Raw genomic sequence first — 11,093 nt, 5'->3', positions numbered from 1 at the left:
AGTATGCTCGACAAATGAATCCCGTATCTCCATTGTTCCACGGTTGCTGTTTCTTGATAGCTACTTTGGATACCAAGATAAGTCTACATGGGAGTGGGCACCTGGTGCAAAGATGCATGTCATGGGTTCTTTGATCCTTCAGGGGATTTTCAAGTTTTCTAGCGTATGTTTCCTTCTCTTGACGTGTTGACAAAAATAGTTTCAACTACCAAGTTTGTCTGTTCATGTGCATTGACAGTAATTCCAACTTTTTGTCAATCTCACAGGATCATATACAACCGTACATAACAAGCTTAACATCTATGAAAGCTGAGTATATCATTGAAACAGCAAAAGATTCCAGCGGAGCACGTGTCATCGAGGCCTTTCTTGCCTCAAATGCTGCTACGAAACAAAAACGCAGACTAATTATAAAGTATGCCTTGCTTCTTGATGTTATATGGAAATATATATATTTCAAAACCCGTAGAGTCCATACTCTAGCTTGTTTATATGATTAAATACCCAATACTGAAGCATAGGGAGAGTCAGAGTTGTCTTTCAATCTGTTTTTTCCTCTGTGTTTTTTTTTTTCATTTAGTTTCTTGGGCTACTTGTCAGTTTTTTTCAGGCAATTGTTCTTCACCTTGATGATGTTTCCTTTAACCCATGATTTCGTCGCAGGTTACGTGGACATTTTGGCGAGCTCTCATTACACACATCTGGTTCATTTACTGTTGAGAAGTGCTTCGATGCATGTAACTTGACACTTAGGGAAGCCATAGCAACTGAGCTGTTGGATGTGAGAGTTGATCTCTCGAAAGCAAAACAAGGGCCTTATCTGCTTAGGAAACTTGATATCGATGGGTAAGATATTATTCAGAAAACTTACCTTGCTTCGTTTGGCGTAAGTTGTAACACATCATGAAACTGGTACCACCAACATAAGAATTTACATTTCAGATGAAAAGAAAAGTAAAAGCCCTAAGAAAATTAGTCAAAAGGTTATCTGTAGCATTGATGCATGCATGTAATCTTCTGCATTTTTTAACTCATTCATTATTGATATGATGCGGAGTCATTTTGTTGTTGCAGTTATGCCAGTAGACCTGAGCAGTGGAAATCAAGACAAGAATCCAAGCAATCAACATATAACGAATTTTGTTCTGCATTTGGGTCCAACAAATCAAATTTTCCAAAGAACACCTTTGTCTCTGACGCATCAGAAGATGCATCTCAGGAATTAGAAGTAAAGAACACAAGGAAAGAGGTTGACCATCATCCTACTTCCGGGATTAAGCGTCACCGAGAAGAACATGCAAGGGATAAGGATGAACCTTTTGCAAGTGAAAAAAGGGCAAAACAGAGGAAGAATAAAACCAGTGAAGCAACAGATAAACCAAAACTAGCTGGCAGCAAAAGACCTTTCCTTTCTGGTGAGATGACTGGGAAGAATCGGCATTCAAATAAATTGAGAATTTAAAGGTTAGCCACTTGGTATGTCATTTAATCAAAGTTGCATTTTTCTCATCTCTGTGCCACATTATTTTCCATACCTAATTGTTGATGAGGATGCCTTTATAGTTGATGCCTTCATGGCTAGATCTAATAAAAACAGTTTTTTCATAGTACAATCCAAAAGAACTTATAGGTCTAAGTCTACTCTAGGAAACTGTTAACAGTAGGAAGCTTATAAGATGGTTTCTTATGTTTCAAACTTACAATTACATTACAGCATCCAGAAAAAAGTGAAAAAAAAATACACTATACTACCACACAAAAAAAGAAGGAAAGATCTACTAAGATAAAAGAAAATGATATCTATGGTTCTCTTGCTGTGGTATGCTGTTTCCTATTTCCTCCTACATCAGTTAGGGGATCGATCCTGGTACAAAAATACACTCTTGGTGTCAATCATACACACTCAGAGAGAGATGCGAAAACCAATTGGGATGCGTAAAGATTGAAAATTGATTGGTGTGGTTGTCTTTACTTGTTTTGTATAGGGCTGGAGCCAGACCTTGGGATTCTTCGGAAGCTATCTTTTTCACCTCTTACAGACTCTTCCTTGGTCCCCTTGTTTATCTGCAAATCTCTCACAGCTTTACTAGATGTGAAATCCATGGAAGTTGGTGCCATCTGACGACCCTCTACATTATTCTTGCTGCTAAACAAAGCTAAAAGTAATATAATCAGAGCTGCTGAGATCGTTGCCGATGTATGGAATCTCTTCATTGTGGATTTTCTTTTTGATCTGTTCTTTATCTTGGTGCTGTAGCTTGTTATGTTTCGGAGACGGCAATTGAGAAAACCTTTTGGTAGTGAGCTATGTCTGAGTTAAAGAGAAAGGAATAGGGATTGAAAGTCTTGTTGCTTTGTAGATTATATTATAGTTCCAAGAGACTTATTGGGATCTAAGCACGTGATCTAGTTTGACTGCTGTGCCTATAAACTTATATATTTCCCCAATTGTGTTCAGATGGTGAAGATATTTAATGGTTACTACTAGATCATTCACAACCTCACTGGTGCATACACATATGCATCCACATTGATTTACACATATTAGCCATGAAAATATGTGTGTTTAAGATGAGGATCATGTGATAGGTGCACGTGGTTACTGATGCTGTTTCTAATACTAGTATTAATTTAGTCCAACTTCATGAGAAGAAACGTTGCAGTTTAACAGCTCATGTCACTATGATAATCACCAACTTTTTTTATTTATTTTTAATTGCTACCTTTGAAGAGATGGAAGTTAAACAGTAACATAGGAGTTTCGTTTTAGCATACAAATACCGAATCAGTTAGCCTAAACAGTACAACATACCAAATGTGTTTTCTAGTTGGTTTCTTCAGGTTATTTTTAAACCACCGGCTTGCTAGTTCTCGTGTCTCGTATATAAGTAAGCTAATTGTAGTCCCATGGTTTGGCCTCTTGAAGAACTTCTAACTTCATGCATTGTCCCTTGTTTCCTAAGATCTGATAATGTGTCTTTTGTTATTGTAAACATAGTGGAGCTTTCTACAAACCTTGAATGTAATTAGAGAACAATATAGGACTCTTGGCCTGATCTGTGTAAGCTTTAAGTTTCAGTTTCCCGTGGAATAGATAAATGATTTACTTGAATTACAAAGAAAAGCTCTCAAACACAGCCAATAAAGAGCCGAGACCAATACACAGTTTGACATTTTGGCAATCTTACTTCAGCTAATAATAACAAATTAACAATCTTCAAGGATCAACAGAAGTAACAGCATTGGAGCTGCTGCTACTAGTGCTACTATTGCTACAAGCCACTCTCTTGTCTCTGCTTAGAAACCTCCTCAAGGACCTCAACCTTGTAGTCATTGGAGATTTTGGTTCTTCCTCCTCAACAATATACCTCACTGATGAAGACGATGATGATACATTTTGACTTCTAATGGAAGAATCATTGATATCCAGAACAACAGCTTCTTGGCTCTGAGAAGCAGCATTACCAGCACTGTCTTCTTGGGGCCCAACATTGGTGTTTCCGGTACTAACCTGATCTTGGCGACCCCATACCAAGACATTGGTGGGGAATTCCGGAGAAGAAGTTGAAATTTGAGACAAAGCATCATGGTTGTTATTATTGGTGCTACCAGCATGATCTGCATTGTCCGGAACATGTTCAACTCTCTTTGAGCTAGGTTGCTCAGGACCAAGAACGGTGTTTCTACAAATGGGACAAGTAGAGTGAGACTGAAACCACATATCAATACACTCAACATGGAAGCTGTGATTACACTTTGGAAGCAGCCTCGCTTTGTCTCCTTTGACAAGCTCAGACAAGCAAATAGAGCATTCCAAACCATCTTTGCAACTATCTTGTCTGAAAAAGACAATTGGTAAGGAACTGAGTTCAAAAGCGGAAAGTCCAGTGTTGGATTGAGCATCTTGGCCTGGTACAAAGATGAAACGGCGTCTTTGGCGGCGAGTGATTAGAGGCGGAGCAGTGGATGATGATTGGTCTTCTTCTTGTTCTTGCTCTTGTTGCTGCTGCTGTTGCTGTTGCTGGAGCTGATCTATTCTCCACCAGTAGAGTTTGGCGTAAAGATGGAGGATAAGGACGAAGAGAACCGCTATGAATAGAACAATGATAGCTGTGAGAATGATCTTGCTTGTGACCTCTTCTGTTGATAGATCACCAAACATAGAGCTATGAGCAGATCCATTATCGTCCATTGCTGTACGAAGGGGACAAGATCAGAACTTTATACTTAGGATATGAATTCCAACACAATCTGCTTTGATTATATGAAAGAAAATGATAATACAGAAGCAGAAAATGCAAGTTGAGCAGAGCAAAACATGGAATTGGATAAGGATATGAAATTAGGGTTTTTGTGAGAGAAGCACCAAAAAAAGGTAGAAAACTTTACCCTTTTAAAGGGTACCCAAATTGAAGGAGCTCAAGCTAAACAAAAACCCAGAAAGATTATGCAACAAAGGCTTAATTTTTTATTTTTTTCTGGAAAACAGAGCTCACAGAATCAAGACGAGAAGTGTTAATAAAGCGTGGAGCTGAGGGGGTTTACTTGTTTTTGGAAGAGGAGAGTGAGACAAAGGCAAAAACAAAGAAGAAAGGTTTGAAGAAGGGGACTGTGTAGGAGTTTCAATGTGAGTCGGCGGCAATGGAGGAAAAAAAGGCAAGGCAGTGTCGTGATAAGAAGCAAGGAGAAGAAGCAAGAATTGAGGGGAGATGAGTGAGTGGAGCCCAGTGATTTGAAATTGGAGTTGGGGAGCTACTCTGCTATAAATCTTTTTTCTTTCTTAATGCGTTAATTTGTAAATTTGTAACGGTTGCACCCCGCATACTGGGATTCGAACTTGGGCGCGCGCGTGCGCATGCTCGCAACCACTGAGCTACTGTGTTTTTCGTTGAAACTTACTGATTTAATTATATTTAACCTAAAACAACCGAGAATAACTTTCATTTTGGATAATATTGTCTTTTTATTATTGAAGTAGTTTTGAGAAATTGTTTTGATGAAAAGAAGATATGAGATTTTAGTCCGTTAATTCGTCGTCATCCTTCTCCATTACTCAGTTTTTTCCGGTAAGGCTCTTTCTCTCCATTAATTACACAAAAAAATAAAATACTAACTACATTCTTTTTTGTTTTTTTGTCTGAACTAAATTACTTAAAAGCACAGTAATAAATTTGTATTTGCTAAAGATAACTTGGTGACATATACTCTTTACTATTATGACCAATTCCAAAGTTGAATGTACTCTAAACCTTTGTTTTTTTTTCCCATTGTTTTCATTTCACACATGCAATGTTTGTTGACTTTGTTCTCATACCAATCACTGCATGCCTTTCTTTCGAGAGGCTTATCTCTTAAAATATACGCATTTGTTGTTTCATAGTACTGTTCTAGGAAACGGGTTTAGGGTTTTGGTTCTTTAACAGTAATGGTACTTTAAACCAAAAAAAAAAAAAAAAAAAAAAAGAGTAATGGGACTAGTAATTGCAATTCATCGAATATCTGGTTCAAATTTTAATAAAGTTACCTTAATGCAAAAAGAATTAGTATAAGAATATGGAGTACATTAATCGTCTAAAATGATGGTATGCACTGACTTACACATCTTTTAAGACTTTTTTCGTCTTTCCAAGAGATTGGTAACTCTCCACTATTTTTACTTTTGTTCTTTCAACCCTCAACTGTGTAACAAGAGAGGGAAGTAAAAGTGAGTCAGTGTTAATAATGGATGACAATATGTCATGCACTAGTTTTAAATAATTAGATGATTTAATCCAAATTATATTATTAAATTAATTAGTATATTGAGCAAATAAATACTAGCTTTTTATTGTTTCGATACCAAATGATGCGAAGAAAGAATTATCCTGGTCGAGGCCTAGGTTTAAGGATCTTGTCTTTTCATGAAGTGATAAACCTTAACTATATTTGCAAATTTCAGGCACTCATTAAATATATTTACAGACAAATATCGGATTTTTTTTAAAAGGTAGTATATGATAAACTAGTAGTACTTATTAACTAGTAGACTAGTACTAACTAATGGTATTAATTCGATTTTTTTAAAGTCAAATTCAAAAATATTTCATTCACATTATTAACTTGACTAGTATATCCGTAGTCAGCAACAAATGAACACATTAGCCAATCTTTGTGAAAAGTCCGATAAGAAAATGTGTTCTACCACCCAAAAACAAACATATTAGCCTGTTTTGAAAGCATTGTGGACATATTCGAATTCAAAACCTTTGGTATTACGAAAGCAGAAAAATTATTTATTTTAAAAAGCTTTCCAAGTCCTTATTGCGCAAGTGCTCATTACCCGAAAGGAATTCTGTAACTTTATTTTGTCTTGAAAGTTAAAAATATGGTTACTAGGCAAAATGATGAGAGTTAAATGATGATCTTCTTCACCCCTCCCTTAAATAACATATCCTCTCATCTTTAATCTTTCTCCCTAGATTCATATGGCTAACACCTTCTTATGTGATGATTAACTAGGTCAGTAATTTGTTGTTTATAACAATTCAAATCGGTTGAATTATTCTAATTAATGGACTAAAAAAATTGGTGTTATTTTTCTATTATCATATAGATGTATTTTTCTAGTTTCCTAAGATACGATTCACCCCAATTTCTTTTATTTTACATAATTAAACGTTTATATTCGATTTTTTAACTTAAAAATAAAGAAATTATTTTGTCTACTATAATTAGGATTGATTAGTTACAAATTACAATACATTTTAGTGGAATTTATGGTTGATCTTTGATGTATTCCATGGACTCACTGACGCAAATTTCAACTACGTAATTATTACGGTGACTACAATTTTCCCTTTTTAAGAACCTACAGTACTTGAATAAACATGTTTTAATATTTTCTCTATGGACTTTAGAATGAACATTTACAGGCTTTACTAAATGGACCATGGCTGATCAATTCCTGCAAATGGCAACATCAGAGTCTGATAACAGAAGAGGAAACGGGTCGGCCCGTGAATTGTTTATTGTATGAGCCGTATCAAATTGTGGCCCATATGAGTTCTAATGGAATGGGTCGAGTCACGAGTGTTATCAATGCCACGTTTATGTTTCGGATGTCAATTTGACACTCAAAAAGGGTCGGACCGGTCGTGTCTCTTATTTTTTGGCCCTTTCGATGATATCACTATATATGGGTATTTTTTTGCTTTGACTTTACTTAAGCTTAAACATCTCGTGATTTGTTTTTGGTATATCACCAACAACTAGTTGCCAAGTATATGGAATTTTGCAAACAGAATTTTTACCAAAACAATATTTGAATACATTTCTTTTTTGAATGGGATTAATGTTTAGGTGGGGTTTTGGTGCTAGGTTTTGTCGGGAGATTGAAAGGATTTTAATTTTCAGCTTTAATGTTTTGATGTAGGATTAGTTGCAAATCCAAATGTTAGGGTTTTTGTATTTGCAGACCAAAAAAAAGTAAAAATAAAGAGAACTTAGATTGACGGATTAATAAATCGTCGTAAAACAAAAGCCAACAACACATGTAAAAGATATCAGCTATTCAAACTTCAAAGTCATAACTTCTTAACTCACACACACACATAATGACATAACACATAAATATAGTATTTGTAAAAAGGTCAAGTGGTTAGATTTTGTTCTTTTTGCATGATCTTACCGGTCCAACTCAAAGCATTTACATATGTTATGTCTTTGTGAGGACGATCAATATAGAAGATAAGCTATCTCCATTTTTTTTTTGTACTTATATTGTAATACATTTATACATGTATTGATTTAAAAACCAATTTTATCTTATAAAGTCAAACGTTTTCTCTCCCTTGATTTATGAAAAATTCACGAGGAGAGCACAGATTTCGGGTCGTCATAAAATATAACATATGCTTATATATTCACACCTGTAGTACAAAAAATAGTGTTTATGTTATTATCGCTCGACTGTTATTTACTGTCGATTGTTTTTAAAATTTGCAAATGGTACGACAATCCTGAAGTTGTATTATATTATTATATACTTAATAGTTGTATCGGACCCCGAAAAGGAAAATAAAATAGGTGTATCCCTTTATTAGTAAAAGAGAAATACAACTATTTATTCGGACGAAAATGCCCCCGACATCATTTATTAGACAACAATTCATTAAGGTTAAATAAGATATTTAAAGCTAATGGGTCAAGTTTTATTTTTAAAATAATCCGAAATTATTAAATCGGATATTCTATCGGGTCAATTCTGGAGAAATAACCCGAGATTGAGAATTTTGGATCTGGATCAGAAAGATCCGCATCATTGACAAATGGGTCATCATATATTTTTTTTTTTGGGAAAATTTTTTAAACTGAACAAAATCTCAAAATTTCATCGAGAATTCAAGTTTTCTCCCTCATGAGTCACGACCCTTCACTGTACCAATAACGACATCAGTGAAAGTGATTGTCGGTGGTGACTCACCGGGAACGGTGATAATGTCGAAGGGAAAAATAAAAAACGATGTATTGTTTTTGTTTGTAACTTATAAAAAATTGTTCATTGCTGGATAATACATTAGAGTAAACAAAATTACTTCAAAATCATGACAAGATCAAGTGATGGGTTGATGTTCGATATTGTGATTTTTGCAGAAATCAGATCTTTAAATAAGAAGATAATAGCGATTTATTGTGTTTGGAGATTAAGGGAGAGTTTGGAGATCATCAAAGTAGTAGTTGAAGCTTATGTTGTGTGAAGCTTGGATTGTAAAACTCAATAAGAAAGGGAGAGATTGTTGATGTATTCTTAACTGAGTTTTACAACAAGATGAAAAGAAAAAGAAAAAGACATTTATGAAAGGCAAAGATGAAGATGAAGATGTTGATGCAGTCGCTGCATTAGTTCAGAGTACTACAAGAAGTAGTTCAGCGAATCAGATAAGATGGAGCTGAAATAAGGAAATCAGCTAAGGCGATTAATATTCAAACCATGAAATTTATGAAGACTAGAAGCTTGGAGAAGAGTCTAGAAGCATGAAGAGTTTCCTTTTTAGTAGAAAAGGAAACATGAAAAAGACTTTCCTATTCCATAAAAGAAAAGGAAATTTGCAAAGAGATTTGACAATTCCTATTAGGATTAGAATAGGAATTTAAGCTTGTATGGCCACGACCTATTGCGTATAAATAGGGAGCCTAAGCCTTTGTAGAGGTTAGTGATACACAGAGTTTTAAACCCTATTTTCCTACTGCAATTGCACAACAAAGAAGTAGTACTTAGGGGTCGAATCCCACGAAGACCAAGTTTTACTCTATGGTTCTATTGGTTCAATTTCAAGCTAAGACAATTCAAAGTTGGGTTTGTTTGGTAACAGTAACGCGATTAAAACGGTATAAAAAGGCAATAAGCAAAACACTAGATCAGGGGTAATTCTCGGGAATTTCAGAGATAGCAACTAAACAACTATTCAGGGCATAGATTAAGTACCAGTCTAGAACTCAAACATAAATATAAACTGATCCACTGTCGTGGTATCAATAACTCTATCTGATCGATTCTGTGCGGAAACGCGGAGCACGTGCTCAGACATCCGGAGCACATGCTCGGCGGTCCATAAACCCTAAACTGTCGTTTGAGCCCAGAATCGCAGACAAGCATTAAAGAACAGGAATGATAAGTTCACAAATCACCTACACATCAACTTTCGCAGGTCTAGGATAATTTGCCCACTAATGTCTTTTCTAGCAACCTATTACACTTTTGATGAATAGATAAACCTAGAATCATAGATTGGGTGATCAAATCAACCTAAGCATTAAGTCTAACAATAGTGAAGACAATCGATTATATAAAGCCCTATTTGTGTTCTGTTGCTAACCCATGAAACCCCTTTTGAAACCCCTAATCTAGCAAAGAAAACTACTCAGACATAGAGAAATGAATAGCCAACATAGATGAGAAATTCAATAGCATAAAAATATAAAAATCACAAGGGTTCAGAATCGCTTCTCTAACGTAGCCGCTCTTCCTCTCCCTCACAGAACGTCGCTCCCCCAAAAACCAAAAGAAAAAGGTAAGTATCTCACCCCTAAAACCCTAGGTTAAATAGCATACAAGTAGAGAAAAATAAGGAAAGATTCCAAATTCAAATCTCCCTATTAAAAAGCGATCTCAGCCCTCTTTCTCTCACAAAGGATCGCCTAAAATAAGGGGAATTAGGCAGGGAATCGGCGCCTAGATGCTTGCCACGTGTCGTCATGAAACCGTAGAGTTGGGAGCATGTGCTCGGAAATCGGGAGCATGTGCTCCTGGGTCTAAAATCAGCTTTTCTGCTCCAATTCAACTCCTTTCTGCTCCGATTGCTCCTGCTGTTCCAATCCTTGCTTTTAGCTTCCTAGCCTCTTATTATAACCTGAAAAGGACTCAAACAACTACAAAACTATCAAATAAACGGGGTCAAAGTGAGTCAAAACCGTAACATATCAACTCCCCCGGACTTAGATCTTTGTTTGTCCTCAAACAAACTCAAACCAAGCGCCAAGAGAGTCAAGGTGGGAACTCGCAAAAATCTCAGAAACCGTGAGTAGACCATGACATGCAGACCACATGTGTTAGAACAAGCTATACCGATTCTCACCAAAAACTTCTCCAGCAAACATCTCCAAAACCAGAACCATAATTGGCAATCAAACCCAGAAAAAGATCACTTTCCAGACAAAGACTCTTTACATTCAATTAAAATTGGCGTGAGCTTCTCATTAAGGGCATTAAGCTAGTGAAATCGAGGCTTGGTAGACAAAAGGCTGTTTTAATGGTGGAGCTATAGAGTGTTTAGGGGTTACCATTACGTCGAAAGAGATGCAGGATATCGCACAAAAAGGTAAGGGAGAGTGGACTCATTGATGTCCACAACCTCTAATCACTCTCCTCTTCTTATCTTCTCAAACTCAGCCTCTCTTTTCTCCTCAGGGTACAACGCATGCTCGGGGGTGTGTAACACTAGCTCTGGTCCCTTTCCATCATCCTTAAACGTTTTTTTTTTTTTTTTTTTTTTTTTTTTTTTTTTTTTTTTTTTTTTTTTTTTTTTTTTTTTTTTTTTTTTTTTTTTTTTTTTTTT

The 11,093-nt window shown here is 35.9% G+C and overlaps 2 protein-coding genes across 5 annotated transcripts in view; one reads left to right on the top strand and one right to left on the bottom strand.

The window, feature by feature from the left end:
* LOC104701913 (pumilio homolog 23) overlaps positions 1–2,471 on the top strand; it is a 5,666-nt gene extending 3,195 nt beyond the window's left edge. The window contains exons 8-12 of one of the 3 annotated variants that reach the window (XM_010417674.2): positions 15–163; positions 267–415; positions 664–846; positions 1,075–1,464; positions 1,986–2,471. In XM_010417674.2, the coding sequence (XP_010415976.1) occupies positions 15–163; positions 267–415; positions 664–846; positions 1,075–1,462 (869 nt within the window). In that variant the 3' untranslated portion in view covers positions 1,463–1,464; positions 1,986–2,471. Of the gene's footprint in view, positions 1–14; positions 164–266; positions 416–663; positions 847–1,074; positions 1,477–1,985 lie in introns of all 3 variants that reach the window. The other 2 variants (XM_010417675.2, XM_019227761.1) reach the window with 2 other exon arrangements.
* On the bottom strand, positions 3,059–4,768 carry LOC104701912 (RING-H2 finger protein ATL3). 2 transcript variants are annotated; one of them, XM_010417672.2, is made up of 2 exons: positions 4,390–4,768; positions 3,059–4,194 (listed from the first exon to the last, which is right to left on the bottom strand). In XM_010417672.2, the coding sequence occupies exon 2, from the start codon at positions 4,190–4,192 to the stop codon at positions 3,218–3,220; it is 975 nt and encodes a 324-aa protein (XP_010415974.1). In that variant the 5' UTR covers positions 4,193–4,194; positions 4,390–4,768; the 3' UTR covers positions 3,059–3,217. The 2 variants fall into 2 exon arrangements, with proteins under 2 accessions (XP_010415974.1, XP_010415975.1); XM_010417673.2 differs by having other exon boundaries at positions 4,546–4,768.

This window comes from Camelina sativa, chromosome 7, assembly GCF_000633955.1.
Source record: "Camelina sativa cultivar DH55 chromosome 7, Cs, whole genome shotgun sequence".
Classification (NCBI taxonomy): Eukaryota; Viridiplantae; Streptophyta; class Magnoliopsida; order Brassicales; family Brassicaceae; genus Camelina; species Camelina sativa.
Note: the sequence above shows the minus strand (reverse complement) of the source record. Positions and strands in the feature narration are given on the sequence as shown.

Coding starts and splice junctions, on each gene's coding strand:
- LOC104701912 (XM_010417672.2), bottom strand. CDS start 4,192: ATGGACGATAATGGATCTGCTCATAGCTCTATGTTTGGTGATCTATCA.